Source organism: Diadema antillarum, unplaced genomic scaffold (assembly GCF_040938485.1).
Source record: "Diadema antillarum isolate AM-2024a unplaced genomic scaffold, OU_Dant_1.0 seq00000768_RagTag, whole genome shotgun sequence".
Classification (NCBI taxonomy): domain Eukaryota; kingdom Metazoa; phylum Echinodermata; class Echinoidea; order Diadematoida; family Diadematidae; genus Diadema; species Diadema antillarum.
This window is the reverse complement of record NW_027271658.1, coordinates 2,073,640-2,097,055: the sequence shown is the minus strand read 5'-3', so window position 1 is coordinate 2,097,055 and position 23,416 is coordinate 2,073,640. Positions and strand designations below refer to the sequence as shown.

The following is a 23,416-nucleotide window of genomic DNA, read 5'->3' as shown; positions in this document are numbered from 1 at the left end:
TGTTAAATATCACACAGATTTTCACAAAATTGCAAAATATATCACCTTGAAAATTCCCCAGTATACGGTCACTGCCCCCAGTATTCGGTCACGCGATATGTGCGTTCAAAGTCAATGCCTGTTCAAGGCAGCTGAAAAACGCGGGCTCGCGCTACCTTATTGGCGCAAAATTGCATGTGGGACGTTGCAGCGCCCGTTGGTGACTGAATACTGGGGACTCGACACTTGCATTCAACCCTTGCACATTGAGACACTGTATCGGCACGTACAGAAATTTTGTTTTTCTTTTGCGTTTTTGAGGATACCATCACACTCCAAGCTTGCGATAAGCAAAAAATTCCGTGAGAGAACGGCCTATTTCTCGATTTTTAGCGCTTTTTCGGCGACCCATACTCTTAAAACTGAGCCTTATCCGCACGCGCTTTTGGAAAGTAGCGCCGATTCTGCACTTTTGACTGTAAAATTTGGGATTTTGGATGGATTTTTCGAGGGGGCTACGGGAGTTTCCTGTCGTGAATGAGTGTGCAAGTATGTGAATTGATGTGATTTGCGTGTGTTGTGACAGTTGAACATACTGGCTGGTGACTAGTGATAAGTGACCGAATACCGGTAGCTGACCGAATACTGGTGCTCTTACCCTACTGTAATCTTTTGGCAAAATGTTAAAATGTGCAAATGACTTAGAAATTGTTTTGCTTACGCCATGTACGTTGTACACATGGCATACATTTCAGGCCATTTTGAGCATTTCACAATTTTGCATACTTGCATACATTCATGCCCACACTATTACAACTGTAGCACCTGAGTGATCAGGCATATTTAAAAAGCTATGAAATAATATCATATATTTGCATGGAATTGCTTGAAAATATTATGGAGAGTATGTTTACCAAATTTCACTTCAATCCAACAAATAAAGTAACTTTATACCTTGTTGTTTTCTTTATTTCTACCATGATTCTATTTTCCTCAGACTGCTCGAGATGGAGATGTCATTGTGATGAAGCGGCTTCTGTCACAAATTGCTAAGCAACGCAAGAAGACAGTTAATGCTCTGGATGAGAATGGTGTTAGCCCGTTGCATTATGCAGCCCGATACAACCATCTTGAGGTTATCAAGTTACTTGTTGAGCATGGTGCAGGTGAGGAAAGCTTCCTGTAAATCTCTATCATTTCTGCAAGTGAATTTTTTGTCTTGTTAACATAACTCTGCTTAAAAAAGCTATTTTACATTGCTATGATTGCTAAGAGTAATTTCATGAGTGAATGTAATAGCAAGATTATTAATGGTAGATCCAGGGGTTGGGCAAAATTGGATAGTTTTTATGCCTCCACCACGAAGTGGTGCCGGAGGCTTTATGTTTTTGGGTTGTCCGTCCGTCCGTCCTTCCGTCCGTCCGTCCTGTCCATCCTTCCGTCCATCCGTCCGTAATGAATTTTGTGGCAAGCGTAACTAAAAAACCTTTCGAGGTCTCCTAATGAAACTTGGCATGTATGTGTATTAGGGGGTGAAGTTGTGCCCATCGACTTTTGGGTGCACATGCTCAAGATCAAAGGTCAAAAGGTCAAGGTCAAATACTTAAAATTTCACTATTTCCTCCATATCTATGCATTGCCTAAAGATATTTTCTTGAAACCTAGTGTATACATGTATTACCCAATTAAGATTATCTGGTGAAAGTTTGGGGTCATGAGGTCAAAGTTCAATGGTCAAAAGGTCAAGTAGAAATATTAAAATTTCACTTTTTTCTCTGTACCTCGGAAATTGTTCAAGGTATCTTCATGGAACATAGTATATATACATGTACTGACTGGCAGTGATTACGGTATCTAGAGAATTTAGGGTTCATGGGGTCAAAGGTCAAGGGCAACACTTCAAAATTTTACTATTTCCCTCATATTTATGCAATGCCAGCAGGATTATTTTCTTTTTACACTTGGTGTATGCATGTATAACCCAATAGAGATTCTCTATTAAGTTTTTTTTTTTTTTTTTGCCTCAAAGGTCAAAAGGTCAAAGATCAAGTGAATGTGCTGAACTAACTGTTTCCTCCTTATCTAGGGAATGGTTCAAGTTATTTTGAAACTTACTACATATTTTTGGATGTTCTACCTCACGGTAATTATCTTAATATGAATTCTAGGGTCAAAGGCCAGATGAAAATGGCAACAATTAACTATTCAATACAGAAATTACACTTTTTCTCCATACCTTGAAAATTACTCAGTGCATAAACTTATGAATGGATCAAAGTCAAGTTAAAGTTCTTAAATCTCCAAATACATTCTCTCCTATTCATCCAATTAAACCTAGGTCAAGGAAGGTGAACATTCAACACATTTGTGACAAACTTGTCATTTTAATATTTTGCCAATTTTGTGAAAATGTAATCACACGTTGTCCATATGTACTATAGACCTATTAAGAGAACCATGCATTATGGCGGAGGCATACCAGTCGCCATAGTGACATTTCTAGTTACATTTTGAACTTTCTTCCTTTTTTTTTTTAAAAGGAACTTCATAGCCAAATGTTCTAAATGTAGTGCTACTTAGCAGGAATTTTGATTAGGTATGTGATAGATACATGGATGTCATCCCCAGTGGAAACCCCCAAAGCTGCCCCTGCCCCTCAAGTTTGCAATGTCCTCAGGAAGTAGTCTGCAACAGTCCATGGAAGATGAACATGCGCTACTTAAGTGAGTGCAAGATCCCTGAGTATCTTGTTACAAGGCCCCACATACTATAGCGCATTAAGCTAGCAAATACCTGGCGGGTACCATTTTTAGGGGCGAGATGTGGTAAAATCCAGATATGCTCGGATACACTCAAATTCTTGGGCAAAATTTCATTTTCAGGCATTTGCTAAATGAATGTGCAAAGCGTGCTAACTGCATTACTAGCGCATGCATCCATCCAACGGATGCTGAACGGATGAAACAAATGACCAACAGATGCCCAACATAATGCAACACATTACGGGGACAATCACTTGATGCATCTCGGCTGCCTCACGTTTTACGAAGTGCATGAAGCAGTGAAGATCTCAGTAAATACTTTTGCTGTTAATGTGGCCTCAAAGGAAAGAAAACAACCTGCCAAGTGGGCACAAGAAATCACACAATCACCACCAAGTACCCCCGATGTCACTACCCACATTTTAATACTTCTGTAAGATTCCCCTAAAACTCCAACCCCTCCACTTTCTTGTCATGATCATGCTGGTAGGCCAACATCTTTCCTGGCATCTGATGCCTCTGTCTTGTCCCAGCTTGCCTGGTCTTTCAGTAAGAAAAAAAAAACGAGACATGAAACTCGTCACTTTAAAGACGAGTTAGGTGATACGCTTGGGGTCATCAGATATCGGTTATCCGTGATCGACAAAGAAAAGAATGCAATATAGCACCTGGAAGTTATAATGAGATACTTAGTTGAACTTTTTTGGGCCTACATTATTCAGATCACATTTGTTTTTCTGTGACACAAACTAGGTGGATATTCTGTGCGTGTGCGACTAAGTTGATTTACGGACTTTTTGAGTACGTACAGTGCATAAATTTAGACCCCGTTAACGGTGCGGGGCTGGGCGGAGCCGCGGCCGCGGCCAACCTCAATTGCGAGGCCGAGCCCCGCAATTTAGTCCGTTTACACTGCCGGACTCGACCGCGCTTTTGATTCAAACCTTTCATTATTTTGTCGTAGTGGCGCTGTACTTGTAAACAAACGCAATTTGGTATTGTCTGGTTTTCAGATCCTTTGCCAACTGAATTCCGTGGCGACGAAGTCGCCGTTCGGGCAAAGGCTTTTGCCGAAGGAGAAAATCCTTTGCAGGACAAAACCACCTTCAACTATACTAGTTTTCGACGTTGCAGTGGTTAATATCCTGAATAGCGAAATAGTACAGGCGAGGGTTTGGAAACCAGACTAGAATTGGCCGCGCATTTAGCCCAGTTTGCGTTTACACTGAGAAAAAGGCCGGCGCGACCGCGGCTCGGCCGCGGCCGAGACCACCTCCAGAGCGTGGCCTAATGCGAGGCCAAATTTGGCCCCGCATTTGGCCTTTTGCGCGTTTACACCGAAATGAAGGTGGGCTCGGCGCGGCCGAGCCTCACACTGTAAACGGGGTCCAAGGGATCCTCGGCATGTACAAATAAAACATGACAATTAAGTGTTTATAACCATCCTGGCTTTAACAGTGGCCTTTTAAAACATGACCTTTGACCATTATTTTCATAACCAATATGACTCCCTCTAATCTTGCTATCATAATGATCAGTTCAGAGAGCTCTTACAGCTATATACAAGCCTGTGAGATTTACCAGCAGTAAAACCAATGAAGCCTCCGATACAAAACAAGGGATACAGAGCAAGTGAGTCTGTTTACATGAGAATGTGATTTATCCTGGACGAAAGTGATACCTCAATTAAAGAGAAAAGGGCAAAAGAAAAACGGGCCAAACGTACGGCTCCAGCGAAAGAGACATCGCCTTTAACCATGTAACTATAGGTTTCCTCCAACTAAGAGTACACTTTGAACGAAAGCTTATACGTGAATGATAATTTATGACGATCTCACGTGATCGACACACATTCAAAGGGGAGAGTTAGAAGTGGAAGGAGTGCTTAATCGTGTCATTAATAATTCCTAATCAATGACACCCCTACTATAGGCATATCATAATTTCTCATCTAAAATCAATGGCCTATAGGACTCATGCACCATTGCTTGTATCTTGCATAAACTTTGTTTTTTAAGCTTTGAGTGAAACGTGTCATAACATAACTCTGTAATTCCATCAGCAGTGATTGACATGATAAAGAAGAGAGATATATCACCGTATTGAACGCTTAGAACATAAGGGGGGGTATTATAGCATGATACTCGGTTCTTTACTGCCCAGATGCCAACAACACCCATCACCCACGGCCACGCATAGAGAAACAACCATGGCGAAAATAAAACTTTCCTTTCTCATAGGCAGAATGACACAGAACCCCGTCAAACACACTTCACTTTTATTGGCAGGGATGGACATGAAAAAATTCATTACTAATACTAAACAGCGTATGCATTCCATTCATGTGGCGCGAGATACCTCTATAGCAACATAAAACCTGTCTTCAACTCCGTTGGTCGAACAATGACAACTTGAAATTTCAAAGAGATGAGTGAGACGCTATATTCACCTGGCCTAGAGTTAATTTATTCAGTTCTCATTCCTACTTCAAGTTGGGTTATGTTAGTGTAATCATTCCCATCTGCAGTATAACGAAACCAAAGTGAGGGAAAAGGGGAGAGAAAAACGAGAGGTGGCAGAAGTAAAACTGCATGCACAACTGCAATCCATATCATTGCGTGTGACAAGTGAAGCAAAGGTATTGGTTGTTATAGCAGTGTTTTATGAGCATAAACAGGCAAATAGACAGACAATGTCAAATATAAAAACCATCAATTTAATGTCAGAGAAGATGGTAAACAAGATGCATTGAAACTGTAACTAAATCGCTGCTCTTCGACTCGGTCAAGGAACGTCCAACTTTATATTCAACAAAAAAAAATGTTAGGGGAAAGAAACAAATTTAGATATAACATTCGTAAATTAAAAACAAGAAAAAGAAAATGTCCACATCAGGATTTTAAAAAACGCCGCACGCCGCATTATATTCTAGATGGGAATACGGTCTTGATGCAAAGGTCCAATGATTGTCTCATTACTTTAAAAGCAATCTATGGTTCTCTTACCATCACCAGTACCACACCACAATGACGTCTCTAAAATCAATGGTAGCACATTTATCATTGCATCGTGTATTAACTCCCTTTTCCTAAACTACCAGTGGAACGTGTCATATTATAGTGTGTATTTCGATCAGTAGTGATTGACTTTAAAGAAGAAAGATAATGCAAAAAATTGAACGCTTACCACATTGCTTATAGGGCTATTCCAGTTTGGTACTGATCTGTTCTATTCTCCAAGATGCCAGCAACATATATCACCTATGGCTAACTAGTGAAACAGCCATGACGAAAATAAACGACAGAGAACCCCGTCATAATCACTACACTTGGAAAGGTGTTGCCCGAAATTCCTCATTATGAAGCAATATCAAGTCACTTCCTTCCCTGCCTGTCTTTAACTTCGTTATTTGGTCAAACAATAACAACCTGGAATTCCAAAGAGATAAGCGAGACGCCATGCACCTGGACTAGAGTTAATTAATTCAGTTCCCATTCATGTTAGTTATGTAAACGTACACGTTCCTAAATATCCTGCTACAGTATAACAAGAACAAATGAAGAGAAAAGGAAAGAGAAAACGAATGGTGGCAAGCGGGGTACTGTGTCAAGGGGCAATTTACAACATTACGTGTGACAAAATTAATGAAGCAAACCCAACCTCCAAACTCCAATGCAAAACAAGGGAAATAGAGTAGCTGTGTTCATGACATAAGAGTGAAGCTGAACTGCAGAAAAAAAAAAGAAAAAAAGAAATAAAAGGAAAAAGTCCTGCGGGACTCGATTAACTTCTCTCCCTCCGGTCGGGCATTATAAACACGCAGCGTGCTAAGCGATTCTGCCACACGGAAGATCCGATGATCTTGTGCGAAACTTAAATCTATCCATGTATGCTATACACAACACAAATTTACATTGATATTCAGTTTTTTGGCTATATACGTCAAGTGACTGATAGCGCTATTCAACTTCCCACGAGTGGCCGCGTGGATTCGATCAATATACAGTTACAAAGATAAATCGGGAATCGTTTCAACCAGATTCCATTCTCATTTTCAGTGATCGACAACGAAAATAATGTTAAGTAGCGACTTGAAGTAATATTGAGAAATATTCGTGAAGTCCAATTCTTTATACAGTCCTACATAATTCAGATGAAATTGTTTCTGTCATGCAACTAATTGAAAATTTCGTGTGGTGTCGGCGTGTTCAAGTAAGTTGATTGGAAAGGATATGTGAATGAATATTTACCAATAGGTCTTTATATTGTAAAAAAAAAAATCAAACATGGCCATGCGGTCTTTTAAGAGTCATCTTCACTTTAACATTTGTAATTTCAAGTCCAAGTTGCCTGTCAAAGCAATGTGGTCCCCAACACAAAACAAAGGGATATTGTGTGTGTCTGTGTGTGTGTGTGTGTGTACGTTTACATGAAAACGTGATTTCTACATGGACGAAGGTGAATACTCCATAAAAGAAAAAAAGCAAAAGATATAAGTATTTTGTTTCGTGCTCCTTTGGGGTTCGAACCCGTACGTGTGCAACATCACGTCTCTTGTGACGTCGCCTTTATTCTCTCGGCCATGTACGTCTTGACGAGAAAATTTGAGGAACGTAAGCTTATAATGTGAAAGATGATTCAGGAATCGTTTGGTCCACATTCCATTCTCATTTTCAGTTTTTAGCTGCAAAATTATCAACCTGATGAGGAGATTTGAAAAAATAAAATGCATGATTACTGCAGCTTATTGTCTGAGCTACCACATACTTAAGTTTGAGAGGAAATGGAGCAAAATCAGCTGAAATAAAGGTGCTTAAACGTTGTCAAGTCAATGCATGGTTTAAAAAAAATCACCTCCCATAGACATAACACGTCAACTTGTCTGATTTTGAGTCTTTACCTTTAATCACAATTTGAAGTATGATGGTAAGTCTTCTCGAACTAAGAGTGTGGAACGGAAGCTTCTACGTGAAAGACGAATCATGACGATCACCCGTGACCGACACATCTTCAAAGGGATCAGTTATTAGAGGTGGAAGCCCTCGTGCCAAGATATTGTCTCAGCAATTCCAAAGCAATGATACCCTTACATATAGGTATACCATAATTTCCCTCTGAAATCATTGGTATCATTCATGTACAATTGCTTGCCTTGTCTATAAACTTTGCTTTACAAACTTTCAGTGAAAGGTGTCATAACATAATTCTGTAACTCCATTAGCAGTGATTGACTACATAAATAAAGATATATCAAATTGAACGCTTAGCGAGTAGCCTGATGCTGTGCTATTCACTGCTCAGATACCAACAATACTCATCACCTACGGTTACGTATAGAGAAATAGCCATGACGAAAATAAGGTTTTCCTTTTCTTTGGCAGATAGACACACAACCCCTTTGAACACACTATAATTGACAAGGAGGGACATGAAAAGTTCATCACTACTACTAAACAGTGATGCCTTCTACTCATGTGGCACAAGATACCTCTATAGCAACATAAAACCTGTCTACAATTCCGTTATTGGGTCAAACAATAACAACTTGAATTTGAAAGAGACGAGCGAGACGCCATACACCTGGCCTAGAGTTAATTTATTCAGTTGCCATTCCTGCTCCGGGTGTGTTATGTAAATTATTTTCCGACCTGTCTTGTGCAGTGTAACAGGAACAAACGTAGAGAAAAGGAAAGAGAAAACGAAAGGTGGCAAGCGGGGCACTGTATACCAAGGGCAATTTACAACATTACGTATGATAAATGAAGCAAATCCAACCTTGAGCCTCCGACAAAAAAAAGGGGGGGAACTTGAGTGACTGTGTGTCGTGGGGTAATGACATCGGAATGAAGCTGAACTGCCAAAAGAAAAACAAAGAAAGAGAGAGAAAAAAAATAATAGCGTCCTGCGGGTCTCAAACATCTCGTCCTAAGGTGGTGTGTAATGACCATGCAGCGCGCCAAGTGACTATAAAGCCACACGGCTGTCCCGAAGATTGGATGTGAAATTTATATCTTTATACCATATACAACATGAAAAAGTTCATTACTACCACTAAACAGTGATGCCTTCCACTCATGTGGCACAAGATACCTCTATAGTAACATAAAACCTGTCTACAACTCCGTTATTAGGTCAAACAATAACAATCTGGAATTTCAAAGAGATGAGCGAGACGCCATACACCTGGACTAGAGTTAATCAATTCAGCTCCCATTCCTGCAAGTTGTTTAAACGTACATGTTCCTACCTATCCTGTTACAGTATAACAAGAACAAATGAAGAGAAAAGGAAAGAGCAAACGAAAGGTGGCAAGCGGGACACTGTAACAAGGGGCAATTTACAACATTAAGTGTGACAAAATTAATGAAGCAAACCCAACCTCCAAACTCCAATGCAAAACAAGGGAAATAGAGTAGCTGTGTTCATGACATAAGAGTGAAGCTGAACTGCAGAAAAAAAAAGAAAAAAAAGAAATAAAAGGAAAAAGTCCTGCGGGACTCGATTAACTTCTCTCCTTCCGGTCGGGCATTATAAACACGCAGCGTGCTAAGCGATTCTGCCACACGGAAGATCCGATGATCTTGTGCGAAACTTAAATCTATCTATGTATGCTATACACAACACAAATTTACATTGATATTCAGTTTTTTGGCTATATACGTCAAGTGACTGATAGCGCTATTCAACTTCCCACGAGTGGCCGCGTGGATTCGATCAATATACAGTTACAAAGATAAATCGGGAATCGTTTCAACCAGATTCCATTCTCATTTTCAGTGATCGACAACGAAAATAATGTTAAGTAGCGACTTGAAGTAATATTGAGAAATATTCGTGAAGTCCAATTCTTTATACAGTCCTACATAATTCAGATGAAATTGTTTCTGTCATGCAACTAATTGAAAATTTCGTGTGGTGTCGGCGTGTTCAAGTAAGTTGATTGGAAAGGATATGTGAATGAATATTTACCAATAGGTCTTTATATCGTAAAAAAAAAAATCAAACATGGCCATGCGGTCTTTTAAGAGTCATCTTCACTTTAACATTTGTAATTTCAAGTCTAAGTTGCCTGTCAAAGCAATGTGGTCCCCAACACAAAACAAAGGGATATTGTGTGTGTCTGTGTGTGTGTGTGTGTACGTTTACATGAAAACGTGATTTCTACATGGACGAAGGTGAATACTCCATAAAAGAAAAAAAGCAAAAGATATAAGTATTTTGTTTCGTGCTTCTTTGGGGTTCGAACCCGTACGTGTGCAACATCACGTCTCTTGTGACGTCGCCTTTATCCTCTCGGCCATACCTCTTGACGAGAAAATTTGAGGAACATAAGCTTATAATGTGAAAGATGATTCAGGAATCGTTTGGTCCACATTCCATTCTCATTTTCAGTTTTTAGCTGCAAAATTATCAACCTGATGAGGAGATTTGAAAATATAAAATGCATGATTACTGCAGCTTATTGTCTGAGCTACCACATACTTAAGTTTGAGAGGAAATGGAGCAAAATCAGCTGAAATAAAGGTGCTTAAACGTTGTCAAGTCAATGCATGGTTTAAAAAAAAATCACCTCCCATAGACATAACACGTCAACTTGTCTGATTTTGAGTCTTTACCTTTAATCACAATTTGAAGTATGATGGTAAGTCTTCTCGAACTAAGAGTGTGGAACGGAAGCTTCTACGTGAAAGACGAATCATGACGATCACCCGTGACCGACACATCTTCAAAGGGATCAGTTATTAGAGGTGGAAGCCCTCGTGCCAAGATATTGTCTCAGCAATTCCAAAGCAATGATACCCTTACATTTAGGTATACCATAATTTCCCTCTGAAATCATTGGTATTATTCATGTACAATTGCTTGCCTTGTCTATAAACTTTGCTTTACAAACTTTCAGTGAAAGGTGTCATAACATAATTCTGTAACTCCATTAGCAGTGATTGACTACATAAATAAAGATATATCAAATTGAACGCTTAGCGAGTAGCCTGATGCTGTGCTATTCACTGCTCAGATACCAACAATACTCATCACCTACGGTTACGTATAGAGAAATAGCCATGACGAAAATAAGGTTTTCCTTTTCTTTGGCAGATAGACACACAACCCCTTTGAACACACTATAATTGACAAGGAGGGACATGAAAAGTTCATTACTACTACTAAACAGTGATGCCTTCTACTCATGTGGCACAAGATACCTCTATAGCAACATAAAACCTGTCTACAATTCCGTTATTGGGTCAAACAATAACAACTTGAATTTGAAAGAGACGAGCGAGACGCCATACACCTGGCCTAGAGTTAATTTATTCAGTTGCCATTCCTGCTCCGGTTGTGTTATGTAAATTATTTTCCGACCTGTCTTGTGCAGTGTAACAGGAACAAACGTAGAGAAAAGGAAAGAGAAAACGAAAGGTGGCAAGCGGGGCACTGTATACCAAGGGCAATTTACAACATTACGTATGATAAATGAAGCAAATCCAACCTCCAGCCTCCGACAAAAAAAAAAGGGGGGGGGGGGACTTGAGTGACTGTGTGTCGTGGGGTAATGACATCGGAATGAAGCTGAACTGCCAAAAGAAAAACAAAGAAAGAGAGAGAAAAAAAATAATAGCGTCCTGCGGGTCTCAAACATCTCGTCCTAAGGTGGTGTGTAATGACCATGCAGCGCGCCAAGTGACTATAAAGCCACACGGCTGTCCCGAAGATTGGATGTGAAATTTATATCTTTATACCATATACAACATGAAAAAGTTCATTACTACCACTAAACAGTGATGCCTTCCACTCATGTGGCACAAGATACCTCTATAGTAACATAAAACCTGTCTACAACTCCGTTATTAGGTCAAACAATAACAATCTGGAATTTCAAAGAGATGAGCGAGACGCCATACACCTGGACTAGAGTTAATCAATTCAGCTCCCATTCCTGCAAGTTGTTTAAACGTACATGTTCCTACCTATCCTGTTACAGTATAACAATAACCAATGAAGAGAAAAGGAAAGAGCAAACGAAAGGTGGCAAGCGGGACACTGTAACAAGGGGCAATTTACAACATTAAGTGTGACAAAATTAATGAAGCAAACCCAATCTCCAAACTCCAATACAAAACAAGGGAAATAGAGCAGCCGTGTTCACGGGTTACGTACACTTGATAAAATAATATGATAAATGACATCGGAGTAAAGCTGAACTGCCGAAAAAAAAAGAAAAAGAAAGAACGGGAAAAGTCCTGCGGGAGTCGAACTTCTCTCCTTCCGGTATGGCGTTATGAACACCCAGCGCGCTAAGCGATTACGCCATACGGCTGTCCTGAAGATCGAATGAGAAACTTAAATGTATGATAACACTGTCGTTATAGCGTTGACTTGTGATGGCGCTATTCAACTTCCCACAAGTGGCCGCGTGGATTCGACCAATATCCAGTTGCAAAGAACAATCGGGAATTGTTCCGTACAGATTGCATTCTCATTTTCAGTTTTTAACTACAAAATTGTCGACCTAATGAGGAGATTTGAAAATATAAAATGCATGATGACTGCAGCTTATTGTCTGAGCTACAACATACTTAAGTTTCAGAGGAAATGGAGCAAAATCAGCTGAGATAAAGGTGCTTAAACGTTGTCAAGTCAATGCATGGTTTAAAAAAAAATCACCTCCCATAGACATAACACGTAAACTTGTCCGATTTTGTGTCTTTACTTTTAATCACAATTTAAAGTATGATGACGTCATCAAATTTTAAAACCATGACATGGACTTGAAAGGCAAATGTTCAAAGCAAAACATATCTGAATTTGGGGTAATATTAAGCTTAAACAATAGAGATACGAGCAAATGAATGTCAGAAACAGTACCTCAAAAAAATTAATTCCACTTTTTTGATTTCAGATGATGATATGATGACGTCATGAGTTTTCCTGGCAATATCGGTACTTGAAACGTTATTTCCAATTCATATGCTTTTGTAATATGCAAGAGAAATATAGGGTCAATGGACGATTTAAAGAGCTATGGCGAAATAAACAAAGACATGTTTTTTCACTATATTTGCAGAAAGACGCACGCGCGGAATTTCAACTTTGACGCCAGTGCATTCCTTTGTTATAGGTCAAAATCGATCGGAAATCAATGAATATTGTTACTCAAAGTATCAGAAATCCAAATCGGTCAAAAAAATTGCATTTTCATGTTAGTTACGCCCTCTGCGCGCGAAATTGCGCGGACGGACGCGCACGCGAGAAAATGTTTGAAACGCTTAAAATTGTCTGAAACTTCGAGATTTCCCATTGGGAAGTCGTTTTGAGCCTTTTAAAATTTTGACGCGCGCAAACGCGCGCGTAATGATGACCTTGGTAACTAGCGTTAAAATGTAAGATAGAGCGTTACCTGAACTTTATGTCCACCGAAAATGATACAGAAATGATATCTAGTTATGAAGTTATGATCGATCATGTGACAAGGTCCGAAAATCACAAAATGGCGCCTAGATGACGTCATAGATATGTTACTGTCATGAAAACCTTATTGTGGCTAGATATTGTTATGAGACATGTTGACTGAAAATGTCATGTTATTCCGTAATGTCATTGTTGAGATATTGACGACACAAAATGTGGCAGAAAGAAAGAAGAATAAAAAAAAAGAGAAATTTTGACAATCACAATAGGTGATACGCTGATAGCGTATCACCTAATAAGCAAAAACAGGGAAGTTCACATCCTGAAGGCACAGGAGGATGCCCTGGTCCAGTGGGTGAGAGAGCATGAGTACGGTATACCTTTGGTATTTCAAACAGTCTGATTATTGGATGAATTAGACAAGAAAAGTCTGATGAACTAGGATACAGTAATGAATAAGCCCTACATAAAATAGTGCTACCTTCTTTTACCATGTTCAGTCGCATGTTGCATTAACTTTTTTTTTTGTCATTGAAGATAATATACATATCTGGTGAGATTTGCATGAAGTTCACGAGCGATATTAGGTCTTCACGATGGAGCTCAATGAGAAGCTGATCATACAGTCTGAACTGCCATCCTCTCCAGATCCAGGCTCTGGTCCACATTCCTTTCAATTACTTCATTTACAACACAATTACACAAAATATAATACAAAATCATTATCAAGGAAATGATGTTAATTGAAATACAATAGCAAAATTTATTGGAAATAATTGGACAGCTGAAAAGCAGGAAAGCAGAGCTTGGAGTATGCATTCCCTTCTTAAACAATAAATGATAGCTAGTTGCTGAACTTAAACAAAACTAGACAAATTGCAATAAATTAAAAGAAACACAAGAAAGAAATCCACACAGTCACAGAAACAAACACAGGGCATTGCTGTATTGTGACAAAAGAGAGAGAGGAAAAAAAGGGATTAGCATTGAAGAAATAACAGAGACCGAAAAAGGTTGGGAAAAGGGGCGAAAGGAAAGGAATTGAAGGGTTAAAACCAATGCACATTACGCTAGAGATGCAAAGGCTCACAGTGGTAGAGAAGAGATTGCATAAAAGAAGGTAAACGTGTATGATTAAAAAAGTGTGAAATTATAACAAGAGCATAACTTATTCTGCTGTGTAGGAACTAAAAAAAGAAAAGCATCTTCAACTTAGAATTGAAAGTACCGGTAACAAGACTTTGAGCTTCGTGTATACTGTTATCAAGAGAATTCAAAAATTCAGGGCCAGAAAAGAGAGATGTTAGATTTGACAAAAATAGTTCAGATTTCCTCTAGAGGCTTTCCTCCCCGCCATTTTTCTCTTGCCTTGGATGCGTTGGGTGATGGCCAGCTTGTTAGGTCATACTTACTATGTATGTTGATGGACAGTCACAAGATATTGGATCCGAAGACTGAGCTTCTTCCACTTCAGATGATTAGATGACACTCACTGACGAATGTTACCTTTATTGGCTGGGCATGTTTGGATGAATGGCATATGAATAAAAAAGGGACACACAGCAAGCAAAACGATTGAGCAGCGAATGTTCAATGAACACGATGGCCCAAATTCACAAAGGTGGTACAATCTTGGCCATGATTTAAACCATGGACAAAGACCATATCGTCGCTGGGGTGACAAGACCTTGTATCTGCAATTTTGGTGAAAATGACTTTTTTGGATTAATGGTCAAATAATGGGTTTAGTGATGTCCAGTCCAAATCCCAAGTGTCTTACTCCAAAAATGAAGCCACCACGGCATGTCAAAGGAAAGGCTATCCCATTCGCCACAGTGCTTTGGCCAGCATGCTTTTTGGCTCTCCTGGGGCCCGTTTCATAAAACTTGTCATCAATGACAAGTTGTCATAGATGTGACAAGCTTCTGAAATCCTTGCATCTGATTGGCTGAGAGCAAATTTGTCATGGAAATGTGGCAGTTGTCACTGATGACAAGTTTTATGAAACAGGCCCCTGAACATTTGACATTTTGTAGATACGAGGTCTTGTCACCCCAGCGACGATATAGTAGTGTAGAGTAACGGTTAAGGACACAGCGTCTACGTAGAGTTACTCTACTCACTGAGATAATGTAGACGTCTAGGCGTAGAGTGGAGAATGTCAGGAGTAGGCAGGACTGCTATGCTACGACACAGGTTAAGGGTAGGAGGCCAGCCGCCGAAAATCCCTGGCAAACTGATGTGTCACCGCTGGAAGCAAAACGTCCACTGGATTAGCGTCGCGATGCTAGCACGTTAGCTAAAAATAACCGCGTGGGTTAAGTCCACAGATATTGCACACTCCCAGTAAAGATCCACGAAAAAGAATGATGCGTTTCCTTTTGCGTGGGGAAAAATGTAATCCAAAATATGAATATTCCGAAACACAACGAAATCAGAACAACGGCTTGAAAGAGGACAGTCTATTCAATAAGATATCCACAGAAGATGAAGATAAACAGGTTCCCATTGATAGCGATACGATAACGACTGAACTCTTATAACGCAAAAAGCAGGCCTACGTGAAGTTACGTGACTGAGTACTAAGAGCAAAGTGATGAACATCAAGAAATGACATCGCGAGCGCGACCTCAGCAATCAGTGACCACGGCCGAAAAACAACGTTCATTGGTTGCAGTGAAAATACGCTGATTTCTGATTGGTCCACGGTCTTAGTGAAGGTGGGGCGAACACACGAAACGTTGAATCTTGACACCCGCTAAAATGTAACATTGGCACGCGAAGAGTGCTAAATTAAGATCAAAACGCGTCTACCACGTGCGTAAACACCGGAACTTGAATATGAAGGAAAACAAGAGAAATAGGTCGTCTCCTGACCGTACTATACGAGTGTAGCATGCAGTATACATGTACAAAAGTGCAAGGTCACTACATTTGTTTTTTTATGGTGCGCCAAGTGTCAAATGGCCTATTTCATTACAAAATTGGTCATTTTGTCAACGTAATGACCATTTCGTGAACAAAATGACTGATTTTGTAACGAAATAGGCCATGCAACATTTGGCACCCCATAAAAAAACTACGGTCTTTGTCCATGGTTTTAACCAAGGAGGTTCAAGAAATGGAGTCACAACAGTCTTATTCACTTTGATCTCATGCTCGAAGCTGCCACTCAAAAATATTTGAAGTATGTGTCAAACTGGATCTGCCCCCCCACCATAGGAAGAAAATGAATTCATGTCTCATTGCATAATGACCAGCCACTGTCTAAGGAAGATAAGATATGTCTTTATGATGGAAATTACTTTTCGCTATCCCTACTTACAAACGATGGGTGGTAGACAATGGTAAAGGCACGGGGGTGCGTGAATAGAAATTGCTCAAATATTGCTGAAATAGATTATCAGAATTACTCGACTGTACGTGTCTGTACACTAATCTGACATATTGATTTATAAAGAACTATACTTGAAGATGATACCATATTAGTTTCATTTGTCGGAAATAATCAGAAAAGTGATAAAACCTGCTTTCCATGAGGGTAAAATTTCAAACACTTTCACAAAATACAGCTCAGATTTACACTTTTGCACATATTTTTGAACGGAATTGACTTTTGTTTTATGTGCTTTATCATTAGGTGAAATTTCATTGCATTTGATCTCCATATAAACGAGCAGCATATACCAGAGCTACCAAGTCTCACGCATTCTGCGTGAGACTCAAGCATTTAGGGGCCGTCTCACGATCTCACGCATGGCGCCCATTTTTATCACGCATCGGGCGAAGTCTGCAACCAGGGCCTATAATAATGAGCATAGCTCAAAAGATTGAAGTGATAGTTGAAATTGAAGGTATATTTTCCTTTTGTCTTTCAAACTAGGTAAAACATAGCACCTGATCGCACCATTAAGAGCTAAAAATTGAAAAAAGCTCCCTACCGTGGGAGGCCACAGGGGGAAAAATCCATCCCACACCCTAGCTCGCGAGCACATTCGCTCGCCGAGATGCCAAGTCATGAAAATCTCACTCATAAAAATGTTTTGAACTTGGCATCCCTGCATATACCCGATACTATGTTAGAGTTAAAAATGAATCTTCAGATTGCTCAGAAAGATTGCGGCTTCAAGCATCGAACATCAAAGGCACAAATGCACCTGTGGAATTCTTTTGTCCATCCATAGAAAACTGACAGCTGATTGAACAATTATAGTCAGTTGTAACTCCATCCCTTGAACCTCCTTCAAGTTGGTTTAAACCATGGACAAGATTGTACCACCTCTGTGAATTCAGGCCAAAAGTGTATTGTCATACCCTTTGTCATCTGCTCAAGATTTTGGACATGTCCAAAAACAAAATTTGGCCCCAGCAAATCTCTGCGATCCTTTCCAGACAGCTAAACAGATACGGTGAACCATTACAAAAAGTGCGGTGACATCCTCCATAGGAAACAAGCGTTTTTAAATGCACCGCGCAGAGCGCACAATCAGGTATAGGACATTTACACGGACTCTAGACTTTGCGAACTCATACCTCCCAGAATATGTCTTTTTGCTTAAATGCACCTGGTTTTTATGAAAATCTAGATTTCAAGCTTGCTCTACATACCTCATTTGTAGAGTTTTGTGAAAATTTTACATCGGTACCTTTCGAGTTGAAAATTAGGTGTCATTTCTCACTCAAATGCAATAAGCTTTACGACAACACGCAATTTTACATTGACGGCGCGGTGTGCCAACTGTGAGCCTGAAGGCCATTTTGGAAGGGTTATTTTACTGCCATTGTACCTGCTGTTTTTGTACAATGCACCTGCCTAGTGAGTTGCAGCAAATACTCATGTGTATTTATACTGAGTTTGGAGGAATTTCGTGAAACTTCGCCATCGGTACCTTTTCAATATTCATAGACCATGTCGTTTAGCCCCGAGTGAGTAAGCCACCAATATGTTCATACACTAAAACAAATGGCGCGTCCCTGCGTGCTTCTCACTTGAATACGCTATGCTGATTGGCTAAATGTCATTGGCCTTACGAGGTCGCATCGGGTCAATGTGTGATCGTGACGTAGAGGGTATGCAAATTCGTGACGTGACAATAGGTGCGCGCGTCTTTATTACTATTTAGATTTCATCAATACATTAGCTCAACGTAGCATTTGCGGCGCGTGATTGCATCATTAATATGTATTATTCTTTAACGCTCAACGCACTGTGATTGGTGGTATGCAAATGACGGATCTACGTCATAGCTCATTATCTGTTTGTCACTGTTCGCGTGTAGACTTTTTGTAATGCATCAAACGGGTTAGGAATGACAAGCAGCAAATGTGAGCGTACATCTCCAAATTTTTGAATTTGTTTGGCCGTTTGTTGATCTGACCTGCTCTAGTGTGATGGGGCCTTGAAACAAACTTTTCCACATCTTTAATTAGTATGTATGCCTGTTGTACAGTACCAGAGCTGCCAGTCTTGAGTCTTCAGATATGATACCAGGATGTTTACAGTTTTCCATTAGAAACTCAAACAGAAATAGAGCAATGAGAAAATAAGACTCCAGTGCTTCATTGTGTCTTGTCTGCACAATTTTCCTTCTGCAGATGTCAATAGAAAGGGTGAAGGGGACCTTGTACCTCTCCACTTTGCATGCAAATACAAAGCCTCAAGGTATGCTGAGTCTAGTGCATCCGATGACAATCAGGTAAGTGACTAAGTTGTACATACAATGTACATGCCTATTGTAGGTCCTCTTTAGTTGCCTCCTTTCTAGTTCACTTGGTGGATGATACTCTTGTATACAAATTCTTGCCAGTCTGATCAAGTCAAACTTCGCAATATCATGAGCATTGAATCAGAATGAAGGCTTGTACAATCATTGGACTTCAATGTTTTGGTTTATTTTAGCAAATGGTTTGTAAGATCAAGCATGTTGATGTTGACATGTCAGGATATCGTTTTGTGTTTTCCACTTAACTCAGTATTTGCTATGTAAAAGTGCATTTTGTGGTGTAACTCAGTAGTGTGTTGTATACATTTGACAGCAAAATTATTCAATCCCCCACGCATTTTCGACATTTTGGCAAAAAGAATAACATTGCAACTGCAGACTGTTACTAAATCATTCATATAGTCAACAGATAGTTTATCACAATTGAATACCGAAACAAAAGTCAATATTTACTTTATAGTCCATCCAAAATTGCAATTTTCACACAAAAACCACGTTGCAAAATTATTCAACCCCCTGTATAAATATACACCTGGATGAATACACAAATAATGACAAACTAGACGAGAATTTGTCAAGACTGACAAATTAGGTGATCCGATGTACAAATGATTTCTGAGATTATCATTGAAGAAAAGGGAATCAAATCTTTCATCTCCACAGATTTGAAATGGAAAGGGCTTATCATGTTAACAAAGAGACAAAATGAACCTCATTTTGATAAAAAGCCATTATCTTATGAAATGATCCTCTTGACAAGGTACATATCTGTGCAAAATATGGTGCAATATGGCATGTATTTACCAAGATACAGGACGAAATTGGTTTGATCCTTGACTCTACTTTAGACATCAGAGATGGCATCTGATTAAAAAGTTATTTCACAAAACTATCCATATGCCATGGGCTAAATGGTTGCAAAATATGGGAGTGATAGGGCATGTAATTACCAAGATACAGTACAAAGTAGTCTTGACCCTTAACCCTATATACCTCGCACAGCCTAGATAGCATCTTGAGTCAAAAGTCGTTGTTTTATGAAATGATCCAGGCACCCTGGTCCATTTATGTACAAAATCTGGCCCCGGTTGAGCATTAGTCTAAGCAAGATACAAAATAAAGAATGTTTGACCTTTGAACCTCATTTGCACAGCCAAAATGGCGTCCGACCAAAGCGTTGTTATTTTACAAAATGATCAATCTATCGAGGCCCATGTGTGTGCAAAACATGGCGGTGAAACCATACACTAATGAGGTTACAGAATGAAGTATACTTGACCTTTGACCCCACTTAACACAGCCAAGATGGCATCTGTGCAAAAAGTTGTTATTTTGTGAAATGATTCTTCCAATCTGGGTCTTACGTGAGTAAAATGTGGGAAAGATAAGACGTGTATTCACGGAGATACAGGATTGAACACTTTAGACCTTTGACCCTAATTTACCTACCCAAGATGGTGTCGGAGGAAGTAGTTGTTATTTTATGAAATGATGTTCGTGACATGAACTAAACATGTGCAAAATATGGGGTTGATAGCCATTGTTGTTGTTGATCTATTGCACAGAAAGTGGAAGAAAGACAGAAAAATAAAGAAAAATTTAAGGTATTGTATAGAAATTTGAAGGAGAAGCATTAAAAAAAAAATCAGAAAAAGATAAAGTTAGGAAGGGAGAATAAGACTAATTAAAGACAAAGAAGAAAAAAGTGTTTAAAAAAAAAAGCAAAAAAATTGGCAGGGGTGAGCCTCGAACCTGGGACCTTCAGATTAAAAGTCGGATGCGCTATCCACTGAGCTATTTCATCCCCCATAGGCTCTGTGTATTAAGCAAAATGACGCTACATCGAAGCCAAGTGCCAATTTCAATCAAGTTTCTCGACGTGATCTTGACATCGTATGAAAAAATGGAGGGCTCACTTACGATAGTCCAACGTCTATGGCTACAACATATTAAAATCTGGGAGAAATTCATCGAAGGGTAAGTGAGCTAGTGCTCGAAAAAGATAGTCATGTCAATTTTCATTTCCAGAAAAACTGCACTCCCATAGAGATAACACGTAAACTGGTCAAATTTTACAAGGTTACTTTCAATCCATTTTTACAAGGTGATGATGTCATCCAATCAAAATTTTGATATTACACTAATGAAAGAGCATTTCATAAGCTACAACATACTGAAATCTGGGTGAAAATCGGAGAAAGATAAGTGAGACATGCTTGAGTGAACTTGAAATTTGATGACGTCATTTTGAAAATTTGCCTTTTTTATTTCATTGAAAAATTTGATATCTTTTAATCATTTTTCCAGCATCGTCAACCCATGAAATAACATGTACAACTCATCAGCTTTCAGAATAAAGAAAATGGGGGTCACCGTCCATCCTGACGAGTAAAATCGGGGTCACGCTCGACTGATCACAATGATTTTATTAGATCTGTCGTCTTTGGGACATGTACAGTGTATATATATGGTATAATTTTGAAATTGATAGGAAGAGGACTTTCTGAGCTACAGTAACCTCTACACAACTTTTGAGGAGAAATAAAGAAAGAAGAAGAAGAAGAACAAAGAATCCGTACAGATACAGAAGGTGATCCGAGAGGATACTCGGATCACCTAATTAAAAGCCACATGCGCATGTTCTGAGGTGAATGCCAGATTTTATTTGTCGCACATGCAAAATTGGAACGTTTACATACTGTAAACGTCAATATTGCGCGCAATTAATTTTTCGCGCTAAGCGGCTTGAGAACATATTCGTGGGTTCTTAAAGGTACTAGCCCACATTTGTAAACCTGCAGCAATTGGTCTCATAGTTAGCATGGAGTTTGGGTATGATTGCAGTAACACCTGTGCAAAATTTCGTTCCAATTAGTCCATTACTTTCACAAAAATAAAGGAAAATGCACCGTATGCATGCGTATAACGCTCGCTAGCTCCGGTCCACGTACGTACTACTTGCATGCGATGCATGTGTAAGTTACATGTACGTACTAGTAGCTAGCCCCGGAGACCGTGCCACAAGGCGCGGTCCTGGCGGCTACCTCGCAGCTGAGCGGGAGCAAAAATCACTGCCACATTCACGGCGACTTCACAAATAAAGCACGGCTAAATTTCTATCATAAACACAGTGACAATTAATACATTACCTTTTCGACTTGGTTTTTCTCACCCATTTATCTAGAAACTGCAAAATTTTCTACATTTTTTTAGGAGTAATAAGCGGCCTGCCCTAGTGCAACAGTGGAGAGACTTGCTGAGCCATATATCCATTAGTACGCATTACGCATGCTCTCAATGCACTGCACTGCATGCATGCTGTGCGCCTGTGCAAGTGATTGTGAGTTTCAGTGAGCATCGGTGAGCTGAAGATATTCGCGTTATAAGGCAACATTTTCTGCATCATAAGCAATGAAATGCATCAAACAGTCGCCGAAATTAATCATTTAGGTTTAATCGACCCATGTAAGTATTCCTAGTAGTTTTTGTTGAAAAATTAAGGAAATATAGCGCCGAAACGGCACCCGTTTTGTACAACTCCTCGATCTGAATGCGAAAACGGCACAGCCCCAACGCTGCACGTTGGGGCTGGTCGCAGTTAGTAGGTAGCTAGCCCGCGCTCGTAATTCGATTTTGGGTCGGGTTGACCCGGTTTGAAAATTGATTTTAAAACGATGATTTTCTCTCTTTTATCGAATGGTATAGACAAAGAGCAACAGGTGAGGTATGTTACTGTTATAACTTGTACGGTACCAAGGTACTTGAAGTCATATTGGACCTGTTTTATGCAGTTTTGATTTTCGTGGGTTTTTAGCTCACCTGAGCCAAAGGCTGAAGTGAGCTATTGCGATCGCCCTTCGTCCGGCGTCCGGCGTGCGTCGTGCGTCGTCCGTCGTCCGTCGTCCGTCGTCCGTCGTCCGTCGTCCGTCGTGCGTCGTGCGTAAACTTTTTACATTTTCATCTTCTTCTTGAAAACCCCATGACCGATTTTCATCAAACTTGGCAGGTAGCATCCCTAGGGGGTTAGGAACTCAATTTGTTAAAATGGGCACCATGCCCCACCCAGGGGGCCCCCAGGGGTGCCCAAACCCCCAAAAATTAAGGAATCTGTAAAAATCTTCTTCTCTAGAACCAGAAGTGATAGAGCGAAGTTAATACTATGAGTTAGTACATTGATGACTGTAGTTTCAAGTTTGTTCATGGCAGAATCAGGGGTGCCCCCCTTGGGACCCAGGGGAGGGGGGTGGGGAAGGGTTCCAATGGGGCCTAAATTGTACATTTTCATCTTCTTCTTGAGAACTCCATGACCCATTTTCACCAAACTTGGCAGGTAGCATCCCTAGGGGGTTAGGAACTCCATTTGTTAAAATGGGCACCATGACCCACCCAGGGGGCCCCCAGGGGGCCCAAACCCCCCAAAATTAAGGAATCCGCAAAAACCTTCTTCTCTAGAACCAGAAGTGATAGAGCTAGGTTAATACTATGAGTTAGCACATTGATGACTGTAGTTTCAAGTTTGTTCATGGCAGAATCAGGGGTGCC

General features: G+C 39.9%; 1 protein-coding gene across 1 annotated transcript in view; it reads left to right on the top strand.

The window, feature by feature from the left end:
• LOC139738779 (transient receptor potential cation channel subfamily A member 1 homolog) overlaps positions 1-23,416 on the top strand; it is a 203,286-nt gene that overhangs the window by 38,411 nt on the left and 141,459 nt on the right. Inside the window, 2 exon segments of the mRNA XM_071649416.1 lie at positions 977-1,145; positions 18,747-18,847. Of these exon segments, the coding sequence (XP_071505517.1) occupies positions 977-1,145; positions 18,747-18,847 (270 nt within the window).